This window comes from Rhincodon typus, chromosome 8 (genome assembly GCF_021869965.1).
Source record: "Rhincodon typus isolate 14 chromosome 8, sRhiTyp1.1, whole genome shotgun sequence".
Taxonomy (NCBI): Eukaryota; Metazoa; Chordata; class Chondrichthyes; order Orectolobiformes; family Rhincodontidae; genus Rhincodon; species Rhincodon typus.
Window position 1 is genome coordinate 25,430,481 of NC_063339.1, and position 26,957 is coordinate 25,457,437.

Genomic DNA, 26,957 nt, shown 5'->3' on the forward strand with positions numbered 1-26,957 from the left:
TCTGACTCTGTGTGTGTTTGTGGCAGCCTGAGCTCAGGATTTTGTCCAGTGTTTTATATGTTAGAAATGTCCAATATTTTAGATGTTGGGGATTTTTGCTCAAAGCTTCAACAAAGGATATTACTGAATTCTGTTCTACACATAATTAAGTGGTTGTATTCAAAACAGCCTTTTTGAAAAATTGGATCAGCATCCCTCCTTTAAAAAAGAGAGAGAAATAATCTGTACAGGTCTGTAGCTTTTCATTTTAATTCAATTTGTAACTTCAGCCTTTGTGAAAAATCAGGCAATCTGGGAAACTCTTGTTTCTTCAAAGAACTCACATTCTGTTCAAAAATAAATTAACACTACTTTCTTGATGGTCATTGCCTTACCTACAAATCTGTTTTGGCTGTCTGGAATCACAAAAAAATGATGCTGCTTATTGTCCAAGTTCTCTAATGTCCAAAGCTGTTGGCTGATTGGTCTTCAATTAGGTTTCCAAATATCCAACAACAAGACATTGGAGTCTTCTTTATGTATGGTCACTGTTGTTAACCATAAGATAATTCTGCCTCTATCAGTGTATTTTCATCTGCTGTTGCAAAGCTTACATTATCTCCAGCAATATACAAAACTTGGTGGGGATATTATAGAAATGAAGAATCTAACAGACATTTAATACAGTTAGCCATTGCATGCAAACACTACATTTCTCAGATTCACAATTATCTGGGCTAATATTAAGTTAATAGGTTACAATACAGCAGTACGTTTTCTATAGGATGTCATGCTTCAGGTTAAGGCAGAATATGAGACTTTTATACGGGTTGGTCATGTATTGTGATACAATGACGATATGATCATGTTTCATACAGGTATACTGTCATACCTTCTGTGAGACAATACATCATCTTCTGGCAATCAGATATATTGTGATTCAATTATGTATCAATGTCTGTGATTAATAATTACAATAGACTTAATACAACAGAGACTATATAATGTATTATTTGGGTTGGTTCCATTAATGTATAAGTTGAGCCAGATGAAATGTGGCAGATATGTTTTTATTTTTAGAAAGTTGATCTTTTGGTTTTAAACTAAACTATTGCAGAACTCACAGGAGGAATAGAAATGCAACTATTGCATATACTCAGCAGCTACTTTGGTTTACATATTTTTATTTGCTTTTATTGAATGGTGTTTTTACCCTATCAATGGTTGATTTTTTTTAAACTGAACTTTATTGCTCTCACTTGGCTACAACTTTTAGTTTTCTCACAGTGTGCAGAGATAACATGGTTCGTATCTCTCACAGCTATTGCTATCGGAATCAGTCACACCCTTCAGATCCTAAAGTGCCCTTGCCTTTAGCTCCAACTAAACAAGGTTCACAGTAAGTAACCCAATACATGGAGACAATTTGAGATTTCAAAGCTGTGTTGTACATTTTGTTGTCAGGTGTAGAGTTTAGTACTGTCTTTGTGAGCATATCTAAGCTCCATAAACATGTCAGGCAGTCTACACAGAAGCAGAGACATTGCTGGAGTGTGTGAGAGCCAACAAGGGTGCCTACTGAAAAAGTTCTGAATTTTTTTTTGTTATTTCTGAATACTTGGATTCTCACAGTAAACTCAGAGACTGACTTGCCTTTGTCATTCATTTACTCTTGGTGAGACTCTTCTCTATGCTTTCTAAACAGGACTAGCATATATGCATGTGAAAAAGTTAAGTTTCTAAGATTAAAGTTACAGGCATAAAGTTAGGGGTTGACATTTACATAAGTAACATTTTGGACAGGCTGATATCCACCCCCTTCCCATCACCCAACTATTGTAGAGCTGCCAGGCCAGAGTCTATTCCTACCAAACTCTTCTCAGTGGTGGAGGGAATGAACTTTAGTGGATGTGGTGTCAAGCAAGTGGGCTGCTTTGTTCAGGATTGTGCTGAGCTTCGAGCGTTTTTGGAGCCACACTTATCCAGGCCAGTGGGGATTGTTCCATCACACTCCTGATCTGTATGTTGTGGACAGGCTTTGGGAAGGTAGGAGGTGAGTTACTCGCTGCAGAATTCCAAGCCTGCGACCTGCTATTGTGGTCACTGCATTTATATGCCTAATCCATGTCAGGTTTTGGTCAATGGTTGGCCCCAGGATGTTGATAGTGAGGGATTCAGTGATGGTAGCATCATTTGATGTCAAGGGGCAATGGTTAGATTCTCTCTTATTGGAGATTGTCATTCTCTAGCATTTACGTGGTTCTAATGTTACTTGTCAGCCCAAAACCTGATATTTTTCAGGTCTTGTTGTATTTGCTTCAGTTTCTAAGGAGTTGACTAGGAAGCTCTCCCAATTTTAGCACTAGCCCCAGGTATGGATAAGGAGGACTTTACAGGGTCAAGAGAGCAGAGTTTGCTGTTGCTGATTCAAGTTTAATTACTTTTTCAGACTTTTTAAATGGTTAATATAATTGAATGATTTCCTAGGCCATTTCAGAGAGCAGTTGAAAGTCACTTTCTCACAGTGTGCAGAGATAACATAGTTCGTATCTCTCACAACTATTGCTATCAGAATCAATCACACCCTTCAGATCCTAAAGTGTCCTTGCCTTTAGCTCCAACTAAGCAAGATTCACAGTAAGTAACCCAATACATGCATTGCTGTGGATCAGGAGTCACTTTTATTTCAAAAATATATTTTATTCATAAAAATATCTTTCTATACATATCATCACTAACACAGTTTGGTTCTGTACAGAAGCATATGAAGAAACAACAAACATTGGAGTTTCACTGTATCGAGGAAACAAACACAAGGCATTTCATACTTGTATAAGACTATATTTACATACATTTGAGGTACCAGGAGGGTCTGATAACTGAATGGACACCCATTTAACTTCAGCAGAAAGACCTTGAAAATAATTGTGTTTGAGATGATGATGGTGAACTGCCTTCTTGAACCGTCTAGTGCGGATATACCCATAGTTCTTTTCCAATCTAATATAACACTCAATGTCATTCAGAGAATGCCATTCCGGAAGTAATGGCAAAGTAAAGGGTTGCCCTACCAATTGCTACAAGAATCATGAGTTTACACAACAACATACATTTTTGTCTAGGGCTCAATGAGCTGCCATTTGGGGTCATGCAAACAGCAGAAATGCAGGCAACTCAAAATCTTGTTATACCTGTTTATTATCAAATTCTTTTGAAGGATTAATTTATTTTGCTGTTCCATACATCCTTCATAGTGAGAGACATAAAACATTTTCCTTAATCTTTACCCTTACTTGAAGCTGATTAATGTTTTCCCTCGCTACCTGCTGCAGTCCCAGCCCGACAGCTATGTCCTTTAGGATAAGCTTGGTCAGTAGTGCTACTGCCGAGCCATTCTTGGTGATGGGCTTCGAAGTCTCCCACCCAGAGTACATTCTGTTCCTGAAGTGCTAAGCTTACCCTGTATTGCAATGTTTGCTTCTTCGACACTATCAGTGCCCTTCATCGCTTTAAAGATTTGCTTCATGTTCCCCTGCTAGTTCAATTTCTTATTACCAATGAAAATAAGTATTGACAGCAACTCTCATCTAAAAAGCAAATTTTTTAACATTATCCAAATTTGTTGCCACTCTAGCAAAGAAACCAACACAGAATTTGAATTGTACCAAAATGGCAGTAGGCTTTCTTAAGTAAGTCCATTCAATCCTTTCATTTAACTTGACTATACCTTCAAAGCATTAGTAATTGTCTCATCACAAAGATTCTTACTGATTGCATCACTTTTACTTGCTGTAGAGATCAGGACAAACATTTACAGTTATTTGATCTTAGTTTGGTAAAAATGGGTAAGTTGCAGGAACTCTGTTTATAATGTAGCATCCTGACAAACAATTTATTAGCTCAGGGCTACTATTATGGATTACAAGCCTTGCATTAGGCAAAGACAATATTTGAATTGCGTTCAACGTTTTAATAATCTACTTGGTACCTGCTTTGTTTGCTCTAAAACAATACTTCCAAAAACACTGTGCACCACAGTAAGAAGTTAAATGTCCCTTATATTTTCTGAGGCATTACCTTCCCAATTTTGTCTTTGGATGTAACAGCGTAGGTCAGGTATCTGTTGATATGAGCAGCTTGATGTCTGTGACCAGCGAGAGGGAGGAACTGTTAGACGCCAATGGTGATTGACACTTGCTTTCTCCATATATTTCAAAAACCGAGAGCGCTTAGGAACCAGCAGCTAGATACATCGTATCAGAGTGCTGATAATGTTCATTAATGCGTAGATAAAAGATCCTTCTGTTGTTAGCGTTTGTTTGAGTGAATGTTAAAAGGTGAAGCTTTTGTATATCACAAACTCAAAAATAATTTGAAGAGTCCCAACTCTTTGAAGAGAAGGAAAAGCAACTATAGATCAAAAGATGTGGAGTCACAGGTGAGTGACATACTCTCCCTAGTTTGGGATATTTTGACATTTTAAAAGTAAAATCAACATGACTTAACCCCTTGACGTCTTTTTTTTAAAACTTCTACAGTGGCCAAGTGATACCGAATAGTGCAGTCTCTCATTTGGTACTGATATGATCAGATTACTATTTTTTCAAAAAGATAAGTAAATGGCATAGAGTTATACTAACTGATTATGTTGCGCTTGAAGTGAAGACAGTTTGTATATGTGTATGCAGAACTGTGCTGAACAGTCACCAATCTTAATGCTGTGGAAGACCTACTTGTTTTCCCTGATATAAGCTTAACGTTTAAAGAGGATTCATTGGGCCCACTGATTTGCTTTTAAGGTTTAAGCTTCAAAGGCCACTAGCTACAGTAATGGTGTTAGCTGGTGTGAAACCAAAGCCATGCAATACTACTTCCTTTAGGAAACATGTCAAATATCAACGTGTATTCAACACAATTACAGTGCTCATCTTGAGTGCATTATAACCATTGCTAAGATGTCTCATAAAAACGATATTATCTATTAGTTTTGAAGTTAACCTTTCAAAGTCAAAAAGATGATCGTAACCAATGTTTATTTTGATGTAAAATGTCCTAAATCACTTAAGACTTTTAAATGGAGTAAAAGAAAGATGTTTTCTTTGAAGGCTGTAACATTAAAACAAACATTTACAAATTGGTTGTGCACAGTCACATTTCTCACAGTTTCATTTGTAAAATAATATTTTCACATGCCCTGTGGTCTGTGTCATACAGCATGGAAACAGACCTTTTGGTCCAACTTGTCCATGCCGACCAGGTTTCTCAAACTAAACTAATCCCATTTGCCTACATTTGGCCCATATCCCCCTAAACCTTTCCTATTCATGTACCTGTCCAAAAGTCTTTTAAATGTTGTAACTGTACCTGCAACTGCAACTTCCTATGGCAGTTCATTCCACATATAAAACTACCCTCTGAGTGAATAAGTTGCCCCTCAGGTCCCTTTTAAATTTTTCTCCTTTCAGATTAAAATTATGCCCTCTAGTTTTGAGTTCCCCTACCCTAGGGAAAGGACCTTATCTATGCCCCTCATGATTTTATAAACCTCTATAAAACATCACCGCTCAACCTCCTACAATCCAGGGAATAAAGATCCAGCTTATCCAGCCTCTCCTTACAATTCAAACTTCTAGCCCCAGTAACATTATTGTAAATCTGGTCTGCACTTTTCCAACTTAATAATATCTTTCCCACAGCAACAAGAACTGTATGTGGTACTCCAAAAGTGGCCTCAGCAACTTGACCTCCCAACTCCTATACAGTCGCAACATGATGTCACAACTCCTATACTCAATTCTCTAACCAATGAAGGCAAGCATGCCAAATGCCACCTTCACCACCCTGTCTACCTGTGATGCCACTTTCAAGGGACTATGTACCTGAACCCCCTCTCTGTTCAGCAACACCCCCCAGGGCACAACATTAACTGGGTAAGTTCAGCCCTTGTTGTCAGATTCACTAGCCAGTGTAAAGCTGACCAGTACAGAGCAGAGTGTCTGATTTTTGTGTCTCCTGTTCAGCCAGGCCACCAGACCACGGCTGGGCATCCTCAGGGAAAAGGAATTCCCAATCAATCAGTCTGAGGTTCTAATCCAAGTAATGGTCAAATGACTCAATGAAGTGTGCAAGTGCAAGGATAAGAATGAGCAAAAAAAAACTGCCTTATTTGTGGGGCTAACCACAATTAAACTTGCTGAGGTACTAAAGGAATGTCTGCATTTATATAACCTTGTACATGACCTCAGGCTATCTCATAGTGACTACAGAGAACTTTGGAATTGTGGTCACTGTTGTAATGTAGGAAACATGATAGCACACTGTGCACAGCAAAATCTTATCAATGTAATACTGACCAGATACCCTGAACCAATTTCATTGCTCAAGGTCAAGTACTAGCCAAACAATGGGGAGACCTCTTCTTTTCTTCCTCGAAATTGCTTTGGGATCTGTTATATCTGTTTGAGAGGTGCTTGTTTTTTTCCCTCATTCAAAAGATGGCAGCTATTAAATTCACAAGCTCTGCTCCAGCAGACAGCATCATTGGCAACATCCATCTTTGCTCCATCATTGACAGGTCTAGAAGCAGATGGATCTCTTGTGTGTACCTCACATACTGATGTAATGCTATACTTGATGCCACACAGCCCAACTGGTTGATATGATGCCATGTTATCAAAATTGGGCATGTCTAGTTTTGGCAAAGCCTAAATTGACCATAAATGCAAAACATAAAGCTTGAAGCAATAAGGTGGAAAAGAATACAGAACAACTTCTTAAAGAGCCAGACCCCCTTGGTTGCAGGTAAGTAAATTTTAGGGAACCTCCTTAATTAGAATATGGCTGAAAGGAAGTGTTCTTGGGGGTGTTTTGATGAATTTACCAGACAGATCATTGTCCTGTCTTTACAAGGATAGCAGTGAAGTAGGTGGCTGTGTACATAAAGGCTGCTAGAGATATGGAGAAGGAGTAGCCATGCATCTGGGTCAGCAACAAGGCAAATGGAGCAGAGATTGCTGACAGGATAAAGTCTGTTTACTGACTTGTTACCAACTCATGCCTGACTCCATGCTCTTTGACACTAATAGGAGGCCATTGAGTTAGCCAATGCATCCAGCTTCTCTGTGTGAAAGCCCATTCAGTGCCTTACACCATGCTGTTCCTTTCAGATCTTCACCCGAGTCCTCTGTATTAACATAGGAACATAAAACTTGGAAGCAAAATTCAGTCATTTGGCCCTTTGATATGCTCCACCATTTGATAAAATCATAGCTGATCTGGTTGTAGTCTCAGCTCGACTTTCCTGTCTTCGTAAATTGACTCCCTTGTCAATCAACAATCTGTCAGCCCTGATTACATTTAAAGACCTAATCCCTATTAGCTTCTGGGGGAAACATATAAACAGCTCTTGGAGACAAAAAACCCCTCATCTTTGTCTCAAACTCATCTTTAAACTATATTCTCCAGTTTTAGTACTCTACATAAGAAAATATACTCTAGATATTCAACTCATCCAATCCACACTTAACCTTATATGTCTCAATATGATCGCCTCATTCTTCTAAACTCCAACCTGTTCTTTCTTTATTAGATAAACCTTTGATCCCAGGTATGAGTCGAGTGAGCCTTCTCTGAACTGCTTCTAAAGCAATTATATTCCCCCACCCGAGTAAAGAGACCAAAACTGTACACAGTATTCCAGATGTGGTCTCACCAAAACCCTACAAAGCTGCAGTCAATCTTCACTACTTTTACATTCTGTTCCCCTTGCAATAAACAACAACATTCAATTTGCCTTCCTAATAATTTGCTACAGTTACATACTAACCTTGCCCTCTACTGAATTGACAAATTAACTATTGCTTCATTCTAGCTTGCTTGTAATCCACTTGTGTCCAGTGACTCACCACATGCAGAATTTTAAAAAAATTCTTTCATGGGTTGTGGGCATCCCTCCCAAGGTTAGCATTTGTTACATATTCTTAATTGACCTGGAACCAAGTTGTTTGCTCAGCCAAGGGATTCCAGATTCAAGTTCCACTTTAGGATTTGACAGTCAAGAAAGGTGATTCACAATAAAGCAAAACACATGGAGTAACAACTTGTACATCTTTCTAATGCACTGGTGGCAGGTTGTAAGACAAGGAGAGATTCTTGGCCAGCCACATGACAAGAGCTACCCATAGTTCCAGGATGTTACTGGGACTGGAGGATTTAAGTTATAAGGAGAGGCTGGATAGGCTGGGACTTTTTTTTTCCACTGGAGCATAGGAGGTTGAGGGGTGACCTTATTGAGGTTTATGAAATCATGAAGGGCGTAGATAAAGGTGAATCGTAAAGGTCTTTCCCCTGGGATGGCAGAGTTCAAAACTAGGGGGCATATCTTTAAGGTGAGAGGAGAAAGATTTAAAAAGGGACTCAAAAGGGCAACTTTTCACACAAAGGTTGGTTCATATGTGGAAGAACTGCCAGAGGAAATGGTAGATGCAGGTACAATTACAATATTTAAAAGACAGGTACATGAATAGGAAAGATTTAGAGGGATATAGCACAAATGCAGGCAAATGGGACTAATTTAGTTTGGGAAATTGGTTTAGCCTGGACGAATTGGACCAAAGGGTCTGTTTATGTGCTGTATGACTCTATGGCAGACTAGAATCATCTACATTGCTGTGGCGACGTGTCACATGTAGGCCAGACTGGGTAAGGATGGCAGAATTCCTTCCCTAAAGGACATTAGTGATCTAGATAGACTTCCATGACAATTATTGCTAGTTTAATTGTCACCATTACAGAGGCTAGCTTATCTTCTGGATTTTATTAATTGAACTCAGTTTCCACCAGCGGCTTTGTTGTCTAGTGGGTAAGAGTTATCATGTGAAGATTGACCATTTGTTTGAGGTTATCAAACCTCTTGAGCACTGCTGCCTGGTCCTGAAGTCCAGATTCTGGACTTCACCTTCCTGATAACCTGCTCCTACTTCCTTCTGAGGGTAATCCTCAACGGTCTAATGGCACACTGTAGGTCCATGATATTTTTCCTCTGCCCACCAAAACAACTAATTCCTCCACTGTCACACCTGTCTGGGATCTCCGGGTATGCCCTAAGGATTATAGAGTCAGAGATATACAGCATGGAAACAGACTCTTCAGACCAACTCATCCATGCTGACCAGATATATGATATAAATCTAGTCCCATTTGTCAGCATTTGGCCCATATCCTTCAGAACTCTTCCTATTCACAAATCCATTCAAGTGCCTTTTAAATGTTGTAATTGTACCAGCCTCCACCACTTCCTTTGGCAGCTCATTCCCCACACACATCACCCTCTACATGAAATAGTTGCCCCTTAGGTCCCTTCTGACTCATTTCCCTCTCACCTTAAACCTATGTCCTCTAGTTTTGGACACCCCCCAACCCAGGAAAAAGAACTTGTCTATTTACCCTATCCATTGCCTGATGATTTATAAACCTTTATAAGGTCACCCCTCAGCTCTGATGTTCCAAAGCAAAAAAGACTCAGCCTATTCAGCTTCACCCCATTGTTCAAACTTTCAATCCCTGGCAATATCTTCATAAATCTTTTCTGAGCCCTTTCAAGGTTCACAACATCCTTCCTACAGGAGGGACACCTAAATTGCATGCAATACTCCAAAAGTGGCTGAACCAATGTCCTGTACAACCTCAACATAGCCTCCCAACTCCTATATTCAATGCGCTGACTAATAAAGGCATGCATACCAAACACTTCCTTTGTTATCCTGTCTACCTGCGACTCCACTTTCAAGGAATTATGAACCTGCAGTCCAAGATCTCTTTGTTCAGCAACACTCCCCAGGACCTTACCATTAAGCGTATACATCCTGCCCTCATTTGCCTTTCCAAAATGCAACACCTCACATTTATCTAAATTAAACTCCATCTGCCATTCCTCAGCCCAAGTAAACAAGATTCCATTACTCTGCGGTAACTTTCTTTGCTGTTCACTACACCTCCAATTTCAGTGTCATCTGCAAACGTACTAAACATACCTCCTATGTTCACGCTCAAATCATTTATATAAATGACAAAAAGCAATGGACCCAGCACTGATCATTGTGGCACACCGCTGGTCAAAGGCCTCCAGTCTGAAAAACAACCCTCTATCACCACCCTGTGTCTTCTACCTTCAAGCCAGTTCTGTATTCAAATAGCTAGTTCTCCCTCTATTCCGTGTGATCTAAAATTCTAATGACTCTACCATGAGGAACCTTGTCAAATGCCTTACTGAAGTCTACATAGATCACATCCACTGTTCTGCCCTCAATCTTCCTTGTTACTTTTTCAAAAAAAGACTCAGTCAAGTTAGGGAAACATGATTTCCTACGTACAAAGCGATGTTGGCTTTATCACCCTTCATGCATTTTAAGATAGCTAGCACCACCTCCTCTGTAATATGAAGATTTCTCAAGATGTTGCTTTTTATTTCCCCACATTCTGTATCTTCCATATCCTTCTCTACAGTAAATACTGATGCAAAATACTTTTTTAGTATCTCCACCATCTCTTGCAGTTGCACATGTAGGCGGCATTACTGATCTTTAAGGGGCCCTGTTCTCTCCCTCGTTACCCGTTTGTTCTCAATGTATTTGTAGAATCCCTTTGGATTCTCCTTTACCCTATTTGCCAAAGCTATCTCATGTCCCCTTTCTGCCCTCCTGATTTCCCTCTTAAGTATACTCCTGCTGCCTTTATACTCTTCTAGCGATTCACTTGATCTCTGCTGTCTATACTGATATAAGCTTCCTTCTTTTTCTTGACCAAAACCTCAATTTCTCTAGTTATCCAACATTCCCTACCCCTCCTAGCCTTGCTCTTCACCCTAACAGAAACATTCTGTCTCTGGACTCTTGCTATCTCATTTTTGAAGGCTTCCCATTTTCTAGTCATCCGTTTACCTGCAAACAGCCACACCCAATCAACATTTTAAAACGGTCAAAAATTGGCCTTCCTCCAATTTAGAAGTTTAACTTTTAGATCTGGTCTATCTTTTTCCATCACTATTTTAAAACTAAAAGAATTTAGGTCACTGGCTGCAAAGTGCTCCCCCACTGATACCTCAGTCAGTTGCCCTGCCTTATTTCCCAAGAGTAGGTCAAGTTTTACACATTCTCTAGTACGTACATTCACATACTGAAATCAGAAATTTTTCTTGTAGACACTTAACAAATTCATCTCCATCCAAGCCCTTAACACTATGGCAGTCCCAGTCAATGTTTGGAAAATTAAAATCCCCGACCAGAGCCACCCTATTATTGTTATTACAGATAACTGAGCTCTCCTTGCAAATTTGTTTCTCAACTTCCCGCTGACTACTGGGCATCTATAGTACAATCCCCACAAAGGTGATCATCACTTTATTTCTCAGTTCCACCCAAATAGCTTCTCTGGACATATTCCCAGGAATATCCTCCCTCAGCACAGCAGTAATGTCATCCCGAATCAAAAACACCACCCCCCACCCCACCTCCTCTCTTGCCACCCTGTCTATCCTTCCTACAGCATCTATACCCTGGAACATTAAGCTGCCAGTCCTGTCCATCCCTGAGCCACATCTCTGTAATTGCAATGATATCCCAGTTCCATGTTCCCAACCATACCCTCAGTTCTTCTGCCTCACCTATTAGGCCTCTTGCATTGAAATAAATGTGGTTTAATTTATCAGTCCTACCTCGTTCTCCGCTTTGTTCCTGCCTGCCCTGACTATTTGACTTATTCCTTTTCTCAACTGTATCATCCTCAGGCTACTCTCTTTCCTCAGTATCACCCTCCATCTTAGCTGCTCCCTTGCTGTGAGCTCACCTACACATGTTTCTCCAAGGTCAGCTGTGAATTTCATGGTTTGTTTATTTTTCTCAGATGAACTCATCTCCAGAGATACTTGAAATCAAACAGCAGAGGCAGTAACTATGAAGGTTCACTTCCCACCATGTGGTCACTGCCTCTGTCTCTCTTCTGCCATTGGGAAAAAAAAACAAACACAGTTCCAAAACAATGCTAAATAAAAACTGAAAGAACTGTGGATGCTGTAAATCCGGAACAAAAACAGAAGTTGCAGGAAAAGCTCAGGAGGTCTGAGGAAGGGTCACTGGACCAGAAACATTAACTCTGATTTATCCTTCACAGATGCTGCCAGACCTGCTGATAGTCCTTAAAGCAGAGATTCTCAAACTGTTTTGGTTAAAGGACACTTTATATGGATTAAAATGTCTCCATTTAAATCATAACATTTAAAATATGAAAATACTGCAATATTTTAATAGTGCTTTGGAGAAAACCATACCTACTTTCATGCAGCTTTCAATGCTCTACAATACACACGCACATACACTTGTTAGATGACACAACCAACCACTCTTCACAGCATTCTTAGCAGCTGCACTCAGCTCCTGCCTCACGAGTTGCACTTTCATCCTATTTTGTGGGCCACTTGGAAGGACTCTCCAGACTAAGATGCTGGTCATAACCTGATGCTGCACATGATCACCTTGTATTGCTGAGAAGAGGGATGTGTTGATGAAGACTTTTGTCTTGCACTCATCAGGACACATGCAAGAATGCAAAATTTCAACAGATGCGATTAGTTTACGCATGCTACGTGAGAAAAGGTTGCAAGATGAAGTGCTTCATATGTCAGTATTAGTTAAGTACTACCAATTTAGTGCATTGGATTTGGTGTGACAGTTGGTTGTTTCTAGGCCTGTATTACTTTAAGTCAGGAATACAAAACTGTGCAAATTAAGTATAGTTGTGCTATATTCATTTGTCTCAGGTAGTTTTTTTTTAGTGTAAGTTAATATTAGTGATTTAACTTGAATTACATAATGTGGCAGACCCATTTTTAATTCAGCATGAGTTGTGGTCATTGCCCAGTGAAGAGTCAGCCACATTAATGTGGGTCTAGAGTCACATGTAGGTCATGTCAGGTTAGGATGGCAGATTTCTTTCCCTAAAGGACATTAGTGAACCAGATGGTCTTTTTACAATGATAGACAGTGGTTACATGGTTGTCATTAGAGTAGCTTTCATTCCAGCTATTTATTGAATTTAAACTATAACCACCTACCACAATGAGATTCAAACATATCCCCAGAATATTAGCTTGGGGTTCTACAGTATAAGTCCAGCAGTATTACCATTATGCTATTTATTGAACAATAAGAAAAACGTACAATGAAGCAATTGAGCACAAACTGAAACTGTACAGAGTACCAATTTTCCATATGAAAAAAATCACTGCATCCTCAGGTCTACACATTGCATGTGAATTCCTGAAGGATCACCCACTGCTGTAATGCACGATTATCAGAGTGACATGTCTACTGTACCTTGAACAGCAAGAATTAGAGTTCCGACTTCCACAATCATCTTCCAGTAATATTGTGTATTCATCTTGTTTCTCTCAAAATTGAGAATCGCATAAAACATGAGACTGTTTATGACCTAAAAGGATACCAATCATTTGCTGTGCATGAGTGTGCTGTATGAAACCATATTTTATTGATTTTAAGTCTCCCATTATTAGAGTTAACAAACTAAAATGTGTGCTTGTTTCAGACTGAATCATCACCACATAATCTGGGGGAGTCTTATTCTGCAGTTGCTGGTCGTCTATGTAAATGTGCTTCCAGCCTCCAATATCAGCTTGCGGACATTCATCGGCTGTGCTGTAAGAGAGTTCACATTCCTGGCTAAGAAACCTGGCTGTAAAGGATTGCGAATCAGCACAGATGCTTGCTGGGGACGATGTGAAACCTGGGAGGTGAGCCAGGGATCCTGATTGTGACATTTTTCTCATGAATTCTATTTGCTGTACTCTGCTGGAGACCCAAGTAAAACTGAACAAAGATGTGAACGTTTTTCTGTACTATCCGTGATGTGAAATAGCATTTGCTAAAATTGAGAGATAGGAAGCTTTTTAAAATATTAAAATAATATCAACTGAGCATTTAACATTTAAATCTACATCAATGGTGTCAGAAATCATTCAAACCCAATGAAAATAGATGCGAGGCAGTTTTCATAAATGCTGCAATAACATTTTAAATGAGTTTTTCTGCAATCGATCACTAGTGATATTATTACAGTTGTCAACATCTGTTCTCTAATGTGTCACAATTGTTATCATTGTTTGCAGCATAGTTTAATATTGCCCAGCTCACCAGTGATTAATAAAAACCCATTTAGTTCAACCAAGCAACACTGATACTTTCCTAATCAGAACAAAAAAAAAAAATCTCCTAAAAGACCATTAACTGCTAAAAGAAACTTATAATTTAGAGACACTAGTGAATATTAGTATGCAGAGGGAATTGGTTATCCTTGCACAGAAAGTTAACACATTATTTGCTTTCCCGATTGCTAGATATGTTAATCGCTGTTATGAGGTGTTACAGTACAAGAGGAAGGAAGGCTTGCTATAGTTGTATAGCGTTTATGTGATCCTTGCCTGTGTATTGTGTACAGTTTTGGGGCATGATTTTCCGAATTTTTTTTAAAAACAAAATGCAGGGTGGGTGCATTAGGTGATGACTAACACATGGAGTGGGGAGAGGGGGCTCCAAAAGGCATTACAAGAAGTGCAAGGGATGGCTTTTAGTCCACCTCCTTGCATGCATTGGTGCCTCCAATTGTTCGGTTTGGGTGAATTGAAAAATACCCCTCTCCCGTCTAGGCAGGCACATGAAAGAACCACGTGCAAGGCAAGATTGATATCCTTTTTGGTCATAAACAATCATTTGCTGTGCATGAGTGTACTGTATGATACCATATTTTAGTCTCCTATTATTAGAATTAGCAAACTAAAATGTGTATTTGTTTTAGACAGAATCATCACCACATAATCTGAGTGAGTCTTATTCTTCACTTGCTGGTTGCCCTAGGTTCTCAACAGAAAAGTAGTGACTTTATCACCGACTGGGAAGGCAGATAATTGGGGAGGTGGTGAACTGAGGCCCTTAAGACGGCTTTGATTGACTACTTGAGGGCCTTAATTGGTGATGGGTTGAAAAAGTCCCAGTGGACATATCTGCCCAAAACTTAGTGAGGTGGCAAGAAAGGGGCTGAGTGTCAAGCTAGTGCCAACTTAACCTATTTATTTTGCCTTCTCACCACTCCAGGGAAGGGAAAATCATGCTCCCATTACTGAGGGAAGGTACATTACAAAAGGGCAAGAAAAAGAGCAAATAAGAAGGTACAGTAAATCAGGCTGAAACTTCAGTAAAAAAATTCAATTAATTAACTGAATAGCCTATGGACACCATGAAGTAGGGCTGGGTACAAAATAAAGGCACAAGAGAGAAAGCTATTGGAGGAATCTCTACTCAGGTGGCTCAAAGCAGGCTAAATATTGTGAGATTTAAAGCAGTAACCCTTCTGGTCTAATAGATATTTTTTTTTCAGGAAACAAGGAGAATGAAGTGTGAGCCATAGTAAGGCTTCAAAGTATGGGGTAACTTCCATGACATCTGCAAAAGGGGAGACAAGCCTTCATCATAGCCATAAATACTGGGAAAACTGTTCAGTACAGCAGCAAACCAGAGAACTTTACTACAAACAAAAAGTAGATAAATTACCTATTCACATTAGGAAGCTGTGACATCAGAAACAATACTGTTAAAGATTCAATTTCAGAAATAGGCCAAATGGATCACAAAATTGAACATCCTGGAGAAAACAATTCTTCTATGGAACAGCTTCTAAGCATAAGTTTAAAGACAGAAGCTGAAAGAGTAAATGTAATTTTGTGCACAACTGGGTGTATAGCAGATACTATTATTGCTTGCCAAGGGGTAAATGGAATATCAGACAAATTTGAAGAGGTACCAAAAGCCTCCGACAATTATTTCAACCTCAGAATTAATAAAATTCTTTAAAGTGCAAGATTAAATTTTAAAAAAGGTGCAAAAACCATGCAAAATCCATGGTTGGGTTTATCAACTATCTGTAAAGGCTAGTGGAGAGATGCAATTATAGTGACTTACAGTCATAAGAGACTGGATTGTTGTTGGCATTACTGGCAAGCATTTCAGAGTTACTACTGTCCAAAGACGACTCAGCTCTAGCGAAAACCAGATGGTGAATGAAGTAGGGATCTGGAACTAAAGCAGATCAATCCTAAGACAATAAGATAAAACCAATGCACAAGAGAACTACGGAATGTATTTGTTTCTTAAAAGTACAAAGCCACAAAAAGTACAACAGATCAGCCAATGAAGCAGGTGGGACAGACACCAGACATTAAAAACTCTTGCCGACTCTGTAGAGCAAAGAAAGCTCACAAATGAGCAGTGCCCTTCTTTAAATACTGAAGGGAGTAGGTAACTTTCAGATAATGTGCTGAAGCAGGATACAACCACAAAAGTAAAATACCAGACAAGTTCCCACACAACGAGATAAATGAGGTAAAACAGTCATCAATAGAAGATTAACCCAATATTTTCCGAGGGGAAAATGATTTGATTTTGATTTGCAAATACTTATGCATGTTATGAATTCCAGCATAGACACAAAATAGTTTTATTAGTGACTCTTGATTGATAAACATTGCTTAAAGCTGAGTTTCTGTTGGCTGTATGTTTCAAGAGGCATTGAATCTAATTTTAAAGCTATGTTACAAATGACTCTTCAATGTAAAACGTACTCGAAAACTTATATGTACTGCACAACCAAGAATTCTTTCTTTTGCATGGAAGGCTACATATCGACCTCAATTTCATTGAAAAAGGTGGATGAGGTTAAGCAACAGAATCTAAAAAAAATTGCTTTGAAAATGAATTGAATAAAGGGTTTGGCGAGTTTAAAACCAAATACAATGTCACACTGATGGAGGATGCTAAATCCTTCATACATCCAGGAAGATACCACATTGCTTCATGAAACCAGCCGAGAACCAACTTATAGAGGTGACACAAATTGGAGTTATTTTCCTGGGCCCAGAACTAAGAGTGGTACTCAGGTGGGTTATCCACACCTAAGCCTAGTGGTACAGTTTATATGTGTGTTCGTCTTAATCAACTAAACAGGTATTCATCCTATGTCCACAGTTGATGACAGTCCAGTCAAAATATCCAAGAACAGAGTTTTCACAAAACATGAAGCAAGTAGTAGATTTTGGTTAATACCATTGGATGAGCAGTCAGGAATGCTTATCACATTTATAAAACCTTTTGGAAGATATTGTTTCAGTTGATTACCATTTGGAATTGCATCTGCGCCAGAGACTTTTCCATTGAGCAATAGCAGACATCAATGCAAGACCTTTGCGAATCATATGCCACCTGGATGATACATTGATCAATGGGAAACAGTTGAAGAACATGATCAGAGAATGTGTGAAGTTTGAGAATATTTACAGCTGAAATCCTTTTTTATTAAAATAACAAGTACAAATTTAAGGAATCCATTCATTTCTATTCACTACATTCCATTTGCTGAAGTCTTGATCTGAAAGTGATCATTGAAATGGATCACAAAAATTTTAGTTTTTCTACTGGACAAGAAGGAACTTGCAAGAATGCCTCCAAGATTACAAAGTTTTTGACTTTGCCTCATGAGATTTACTTGTGAAACAGTTTAGATGCGGGGAAACAAACATTAGATGAACTGTCCAAAATGTTGGTATGACAGCCTTACCAGTTGTGATGTAGACTTCATTAAAGAAGTCAAGTCATATATCTGGTCCACAGCAGCACAATGGCCAGCAGGTCGCCAGATTTGACAAGAGCAATGAGGACTGTCTCAACATCCGTCATATTGAACAAAGAACTGGCCACAAAGACTCAATGGTATGACCATGAAAACGCATCCTGAACACAGGAATCATTTTACCATTTGTTGATGACATTCCCGTATATAAGGAACCGTGGGTCTTCTCAGTTTTACTTCCAGAGGACATCTTGGTTACTTGGCAATCAAATTCTACACCAGAGCTCAGTTGTTAGTATGGGGGCCTGGGATCTGCAGGCTCATTGAGGAACTCATTGACAATTATTAAACATGAGCCTGACAAAGGGAACTTTAACTACACACCAAATTCCCCAGGCCGTGGGAACTTTTGGGGACGACTTGGTTTGTTTCCAGCTGAAAGTCTTACCTCATCATCATGATTTACTCCTCCTGATGGACTGCAATTAAGAAATTGAAGAGGATGACTACAGAAGCAAATAACAGTCTTACATGAGACTTTTGCAACACACAGCATCCCTTACATAGCCATGTAAGAATTTGGGCCACAATCATGAATCAATGCTTCAGCAACTTTGCAGCCAATTTTGGAATCGGAGCATGTCACAAGTTAACCACAGTACCCTCAAAAATTGGTTCCACATTTATGCCTTCCTGATTACCAAGCAGTATATTATAAAGAGCAATTCTGTTACACACAGCCGGTGACCAAACATTGCAATTAATGCTATCAAATAGGTAACATGCCAGAACTACAAGTGGGGCAATGGGCAAGATTCAGGGATTTAAACAGAACCAGTAAAATCATTCATGCAGCTGTGAGCCAATAGAGATCATACATCATCTGTCCTGAAGGGATCATTACGATTGAGCTTTCCACAGTAAACACCAACCATTGTGTTGATGTTACAAAGACATTGTCACAGAGAAAAGGAGTTTGATGAAGAAAGACTGGAGGCTCCTAATAGTCTCTACCACACTGTAGATCACATTGACGTTATCTGTTAATAGTGTAACTCATCTGGCATTAACTAACAGAGGAAAATGTACATCTGGTGTACCAGTAAACTTTTAACATCTTGTTGTGAGGAAGTTGAATCCAGCAAAGTAGTTTAAACAGTTACAATTACAGTATGACTGTTGGTTTCCTTTTGGTTTGAATATATGCATGCAGACAATAAATGGTTCTACTTACTGTTCATGGAATTATTTTGTAAATATTGTTCTATGCTTTTGCTCATAGAAACCAGTCCTAGATCCTCCATACATTGAAGCACACCATCGGGTCTGTACCTACAACGAAACCAGGTTCATCACAGTGAAACTACCCAATTGTCAAGCTGGAATTGATCCATACTACACGTATCCTGTAGCAATGCGGTGCGAATGTGGTGTCTGCTCAACTGCCACTACTGAGTGTGAGACTCTGTAAAATCTCCAGTTTTACTTGGAGCTGCAAAGTAAACCTCACACAAAGTTGTTTTTTTGCAGAATTCTGATTTGTTGGTTGAAACTAGAATTAAAATTTATATAACCAGAAGAGCCTTACCTGGTGACAATTCTTCCCAAAACTTATTTTACTGCAAGTGAAAAGAAAATTTTTAAAATTATTTGAACACGTTTAATAATTTGCAAAAATCTGTTTATTAAAGTATCAATTTTTAAAGCATTTTTCCTAAACTGTACTAAACATAGTAGAAACAGAGAATTACACATAGGTAACTGACTTGTTTCTATCAAGTATACACTTATATAAAAATCAAAAATGCAGGAAATACTCAGGAAATCATCAATGGAGAGAAAGAGTTCATCAGAACTACCTGTAGGTTGGGCACCTAGTTTTTCTCACGCTACAATTTATTCACCGTACACCTCCATATTCCCCTTTTCAATCAACTAACTCCATTTCTTTTAAAAAGATACATGATAAGATTTTAATTCTTTCAAAACCCATCTACTTAATTAGTTAAAATTGTGCTCCATCCATGTCGCACCTGTTTCAAGAATTGTGTGAAAATTTAGCATTCAAACTCGTCACTCCATAGATGAATGTTTTCTAATCTTTCCATTATTTTCTCTTGTAATGATCAATTAGCACAGCAAGACCAATTGCAATATTGAGGTCAAGTATAGAAAGGATGTGTGAAGTATAAAGGAGGGAGAAGAGAGACAAAGGAAGTCAGAGGCAAGGGAGAGAGGTATAGGAGGAGGAAGAAGGATGGCATATTGGACACGAATGTGGAAAATGAGAGGTCTGGAGGAAAAAAGCAGGGGTGCAATGTATGAATAGGAAAGAAAAAGCGTAGGAAAAATGGTAAAGATGTCAAATTCTGTCAAAGATCATTTACTACTACCAGGTCTGGTTAGGGGATGGAAACTCACCTTGCTTTAGCATGATGATGTCTTTTTCATTGCTGATCAGTAGTACTGTATTGGGAAGGAGAATCTATGTTGAAAGCAGCAGTACCTTTATAAAAGATAAAGGGCTATCTTGAGACATTGTGCTTGCAGTATATGTACATGCACACGCATGTAGCAATGCCATCCCCTGGTCAAGATGTGCAATTGCATCAATTGGTGGATGACACGGACTCCGTTGCAACATGTTTATTGTTGTAATGACATTTTAAACTTTCAAATTCTATCACAACAGTATCTACCTTGTTATTTTTGCATGAATATTGTGGGTTGCTGTCCATGTTTAATGTACCATAGATTGATGCCATATCATTACCACCTTGCCAACTAGCAAAAACTTATCAGAGACAACAAGGTGCAGGGCTGGATGAACACAGCAGGCCAAGCAGCATCATAGGAGCAGAGAGGAAAAACTTATCTTCCACTTTATACATTATGTAGCCTTTAATGTTTTTAAAGCATCTCTTTTCAAATTACTAGTTGGTTTCCTTAGCTTTACATCAATTATTCTTCCTTTATCTCCACTCTGACTCCCTTCTTCTCCCATTCCCTCAACTTTACACATCTATAACCTGTCATCCCCAGTAATGGTTAAATTAATCTTCTCCTTGATTGTATCCCGAGGCAGTACAGTGGCTCAGTGGTTAGTGCTGCTACCTCACAGTGCCAGGAACCCAGGTTTAATTCCACCCCTGGGTAATTGTCCAAACTCCACACATTCTCCCTGTGACTGTGCGCATTTCCACTGGGTGCTCTGGTTTCCTCCCACAGTCCAAACGACGTTCAGGTTAGGTGCACTGGCTCAATAGAGTCCATGTGCAGGTGAGGAGGGTTAGCCATGGTAAATCCAGGGTTATTGGGATTGGGTGGGACGACCTTTGGAAGGTTGGTGCAGACTTGATGGGCCAAATATCCTCCATCTGTAGTGTTTCTATGAATCTATGTATACCCTTTCCATATTGACATTCAAAAGCTGTTGACAATGCTCCAGCCTGAAAAAAGCTGACTCATATCAAGATCCTTTTACTCTTTACGCCATTTACAATCTTAGTAATTAGGGCACATTTTCTTTTCTCAGTTTTACAAACATTAATCTAATATTTCACATCATTTTACAATACTCTATACGCATTGGCTATTTACCCATTCCACTACCTTACCTATGTCTTGCCGTAGCTTTTCACAGCCATTTCTGAAGCAACATTTAGTGGACATGCAGCATATAATTTTTAGGTAATGGTCATCTGCACTGAAAGGTAGTGTTTTTGATTTTGAGATCAACAAAGAAGAGTGCCATATATTTGCTACACTTAGCCACAGACTTAGAAGCACTTTTGTATGCTGTACTGTATATTGTTGTAGTGAACAGCCAAAATCAGTGTGGCACATTTTGTCGGGGAGTTGGGACCTGTGTGAACAGGGTAAGAAATTACATATGCTCTTTAACCAATCAGACTAAAGAATCCTACGGAGGCCTGAAAAATGTGTCACCAAGAATTATAAAATAGAACATTAATTTCAATGACAAATTACACATAAAAAGGAAAATAAAGAACAGAGAAAAATAGACGGGAAAGTGAGAAAAGAAACACGAATTTAAAATAATTAACATGGAGAACTTCTAAAAAGTGCTAATTATTATGATAATATCATAGTTATAGATTAATAATTAAAATGTGAAGGTTTGAGACTCCACATTTGTAAATGTAATTTTTAGTGCTTGAGAAATTGTTTAATGATAATTAAGATTTATCTCAGTGCTAAACATTTACTTAGAACAGATAAGACAAGCCTTAACACTTTCAGGTACATTTACTGGGTAACTGCAATGTAAGTATTGTAATTTCATGGCTTTCCACGTATTTTGATGCCAAGTCTCTCAGAGATTCATTATCATGTTGTTTTTGGAAGACCAAGAAACTAGGACAACTCCCTGAATTCAGTGTTCATCTGCACATGTACTTCCACAAGATGTTGCTGCCTGACTTACATTTTGATAAAATAATCAAGCATGATTAACATCACTGTTATTTAAGGCTAATGCTTTGTGAAACAGTTGGAGTTTTGACAAGTACAGCATTAATCCAAAGTAGACAACATTTATTTCCATATTAGAAATAATAAAAAGGGATAGAAGATTCTGTTCTACACCAAAGGTCCTCTTTCCTCAAGCACTTGTTCATTCTACATCAACACAGACTAGACTCCACCGATGCAACTTATTCATTAAAATTTCTCATCAAATTCTCCAGAATCATCAGATATAATCAACTGGGATTTCAGAATATTTACTTGTCTTTTCATATTCATGGCTCAAACACTATTTGAATCTTTTCTTAATAAAAGTTTGGGCAAACATGAAAAGTCTAGTTAACACCAGTCTATTCCTCATTAATGTTATAAAGAGCCCTTTTTACAATCAGAACTCAGATGTCAAAGAAATGCATGATTACAATAATTAACAATAAACAGCAGTGCCTATTCTCAGCTCCTAGTAATGATACCCCTTCCATTCATTAAATCTCTGTACAATAAACAGTGACTTTCTTTAGCTTTCTGTGGGAATATGCCTGATTTACATACTGATGATGATAATCCATTTCCCACGTCTATGTGGAAGAATAGAATTTCAATATTTGCCATAAAACAAGATAGATTTCAGAAGCTCAATTTTCTGCCATAAATTTTAAGTTAAATTGTTACCCATACATAAATAAACTTTTGCTGGCAGAGGCGATGGCCTAGCGGTATTAATCACTGGACTGTTAATCCAGAGAGCCAGATAACATTCTGGGGACCTGGGTTCGAGTCCTGCCACAGCAGATGGTGGAATTTGAATTCAATAAATATCTGGAATTAAGATTCTAATGATGACCATGAATCCATTGTTGATTGTCAGAAAAACCCATCTGGTTCACTAATGTCCCTTAGGGAAGGAAACTGCCATCCTTACCTGGTCTGGCCTACATGTGACTCCAGACCACAACAATGTGGTTGACTCTGAACTACCCTCTGGGCAATTGGGGATGGGCAATAAATGCTGCCCTAGCCAGCGATGCCCTCACTCTCTGAATGAATTAAGAAAGAAAAAAGCATTGCTTGCTTCAAAGCTTCCTGGCACCACCACTGCTGCTGAGGTCCTTATTCATTCTTTCATGAGCTCAAAGCTTTACTTGATACTGCTGACCCATTGCATGTCCACAAGGACATCACCAACTTTTAAAGATGCACCGTAGAAAGCATTCTATCTGGATGCATCACAGCTTGGTAAGCTCTGCCCAGGACCATACAAAACTAGAGAAAGTTGTGAACACATCCCAGAGCATCACTGAAGCAAACCTTCCATCCACTGACTCCATCTACACTTCTTATTGCTGTGGAAAGGTAGCCAAACAACTGCGCCTGCCCACCCTGGTTATAATTTCTTCCAACCTCTTCCATCAGGTGGAGGACACAAAAGGTTAAACACACAGACCAGCAGGTTCAAGAGTAGCTTCTTCCCCACTGTTATTAGACTTTTGAATGGACTTCTCAAATTTCAAATCTAATTTTAATCTTGCTTTTTGTGCACCTTCTTTGCAGCTGTAACATTGTACTCCTCGCTCTGTTCGCTCACCCTATCATCTTCGTATGTTACGATCTGCCTGTACTGCATGCTAAACAAAAACTTTTCCCTGTACTTAGGTATATGGCAATAACAAATCAAATCAATATTGCTCTTATCTCTATCAACCCCCACTGGCACCGTGCTTCCTCATACTGCACCAAATTCAAATTCCAAGCACTTTTCTTCAAATCTCTCACTAACCACATCCCGTACTTTACCATCTCCTATCTTACATTAGAACTTATGCCTTTTTGTCTTTTGATTGTGGTTTCTACACAGACCCCTGACAACCATCAGTAGCAAAGCCTAGAACAGAAGAAAAAGAATGTGCATCTATCTAGCGGCTTTCATGAGCTCAAGAGGTCCCATTATCCTTTACAACCAGTTAACCACTTTAAGGGCAATCACTGTTGCAATAAAGGAATAGCAGAAGCTAAATTACACAGCGAAGTCCCACAAATACCACTAGAATAATGACCAGAAGATATTAATCTTTGGACCAAAATCAATTTTTAAAAAATATCAGTCAGGTTGTCTCAGTGTCACCTTCTCTATGAAATAAAGAACTTGAAATTATATCAGAAATCCAAAAGTGCTTTGGAGTCAATACAAATTGTCCAGTATAATTGCTATTCTAATATAACCAAATATTGCAGTCAATCTGCATACACAGAAGCAAGTTCCCCATACAATGAGAAAATGATCAATTAACATACCTTGGTGATGTTGGTTGGGGGATAAAATTTGGTCAGAAAATTTCCCTGATGATGAGTGATGGTAGAGGATTGTTTACATCATCCTGATCAAGTCGTTAAAACTGAGGCTTTAATATTGAATTAAAAAGAACAGCACCCACAGGGCATCACTTATTATAACTGAACTTAAGCAAGAGTCTACATTATATGAATTAATCTCGAGAGTGGGTTTTAAACTTACAATTTTCTGTCTCACAGCTGAGATGGTGACTACTAAATCAAGATTGACTGAAATCTTATGGCATATTTATTTTTCAACTGTGACTAACTCATCTATTACAGTTTGATTCCAACCTTTACTGTGTGAAGTAATATTTTGGCAAATTAACCCAAAGTACTTCATCTTCCTGCAATTTAGTTTTCAATTTGATAAATAAAGTTGACAAAGTAATACCAATTATTCTTGTATATGCCATGCTGAATAGGTAACAATATAAATATAGCTCCTAAAAACAGAACTATCCTTAATACAAACCATAATTACTGACAAATCTGTTATTCTTGTTTGAAATAATTTGCTTTGCAATTGGATTTTCATAAGTCTTTTATTATATTGCTACATTTAATTAGTAGTTGCTCTTAATTGCTAGTTATTGCAATAAGAATGTAATCCTCCTTGTAAGTTTTGAGTATGAATTATTATAATTATGAGACTATTTTAATCGAGTGGGAGGTGTTAAGATATTTGTTTCACGTTATTAAACATAAAATTGTTGTTCTCTTGGTTAGTAATTTGATTTTAGCTAATCACAAATAAACTACATTGGGATTTGAATAAACATTTTATATTTAATGCTTTGTGATTCAATGGTACAATTCAATTCTAAGTTCACCCTTTTAGTAAAAAATCTGTATCCCAAATAATCTGCTACACATTGCTGTAAAATGGAAGTTGCATCCATTGGCTTTGCACATTCTAGTGGCTTTGTTTCCATAACACATTTGATCAACTAACAAGGAAGAATTTGATGTTAAGATGGCCCATTACGTGGTGGGGATGGAGGAAGATGGGGTAGAAATGGGAATGGGGAAGACCCCTAAGTAGGGGAGACGATGGCCTAGTGATATTAAATCGCTGGACTGTTAATCCAGATACCGAAAGAATGTTCTGGGGATCTGAGTTTGAATCCTGCTGTGGCAGATGGTGGAATTTGAATTCAATAAACATCTGGAATTAAGAATCTAATGATGACCATGAATCCATTGCTGATTGTTAGAAAAACCCATCTGGTTCACTAATGTCCTTTAGGGAAGGAAACTGCCATCCTCACCTGGTCTGGTCTACATGTGACTCCCAGACCCACAGGAATGTGGTTGACTCTAAACTGTTCTCTGGGCAAAGATAATAAGGTGTAGAGCTGGATGAACGCAGCAGGCCAAGCAGCATCAGAGGAGCAGGAAGGCTGACGTTTCGGGCCTAGACCCTTCTCTGGGCAATTAGGGGTGGGCAATAAATGCTGCCTGGTCAGTGACATGCCTCATCTCTTGAGTGAATAAAGAAAAAAAAAAGCAGATGACCACTGTGCAGAGGTGACAGAGGGGAGGGAGGTCTGGACATCTTGCTGAGTTTGGGATTTGTTCAAGCGAACAGATAAAGCAGACTCTTTCTCTCAAGAAAATCATTAAAAGGAAAGGTCACATGGTATTTGTGAGCAGAGGTGGAATTGGCATAATGGATGGGGTTTGCAGCAAGTGAAAGGATAGAAGGATTTAGAGGGTTGTTGGTAGCCATGAGTTGTTGAAGCCTGGTGATTCTTGCTACTTGACAGAAAGAAAATATATTTTTTGTTAAAGTACCAGATGTATTGGAATTGATGGAGAGAGAGAGAGAGAGCGAGAGAGCAAGCGAGAGAGAACGAGAGCTAGAGAGCGAGAGAGAGAGATGAACAGCATGGAACTGTGCATGGAATTGCAGCGAGAACAACAGTCCAAGGATTGTTGGATAGTTTGGAAATATCTATAATCATGTATAGATCCTAACCAAGAAGGGTGGAATTTCACTTGGAATCCATACGGAATAAGGCAGAGTTGGAGATGGAAAGAATTTTTGAGTGCTTCTTGAATATTTTTTATTTCAGCAAATTCCAGCATCCACTTCGTTTTAATTTTGCAAGAATCAGTTGGACTTAGGAATTATCACTATAGTGCAGGGGAGGTGATGGCCTAGTCGCATTATCACCATCAGCAGATGGTGGAATTTGAATTCAATTAAGAAATATCTGGACTTAAGGATCTAATGATGACCGTGAATCCATTGTCGATTGTCAGGGGAAAAATCCACCTGGTTCACTAATGTCCTTTAGGGAAGGAAAGTGCCATCCTTACCTGAGATAGTAGGAACTGTAGATGCTGGAAAATCTGAGATAACAAGGTGTAGAGCTGGATGAACACAGCAGGCCAAGCAGCATCATAGGAGCAGGAAGGCTGACGTTTCGGGCCTAGATCCTTCATCAGAAAATGAAGGGTCTAGGCCC

At 38.8% G+C, this 26,957-nt stretch overlaps 1 protein-coding gene across 2 annotated transcripts; it reads left to right on the plus strand.

Moving 5' to 3' along the window:
- The first annotated feature begins 4,403 nt into the window (after positions 1 to 4,403).
- gphb5 (glycoprotein hormone subunit beta 5) lies at positions 4,404 to 19,135 on the plus strand. 2 transcript variants are annotated; one of them, XM_048599833.1, is made up of 3 exons: positions 4,404 to 4,417; positions 13,576 to 13,780; positions 18,947 to 19,135. In XM_048599833.1, the coding sequence occupies exons 1-3, from the start codon at positions 4,404 to 4,406 to the stop codon at positions 19,133 to 19,135; spliced, it is 408 nt and encodes a 135-aa protein (XP_048455790.1). The 2 variants fall into 2 exon arrangements, with proteins under 2 accessions (XP_048455790.1, XP_020367025.2); XM_020511436.2 differs by lacking the exon at positions 4,404 to 4,417 and having other exon boundaries at positions 13,489 to 13,780.
- Positions 19,136 to 26,957: the final 7,822 nt, after the last annotated feature.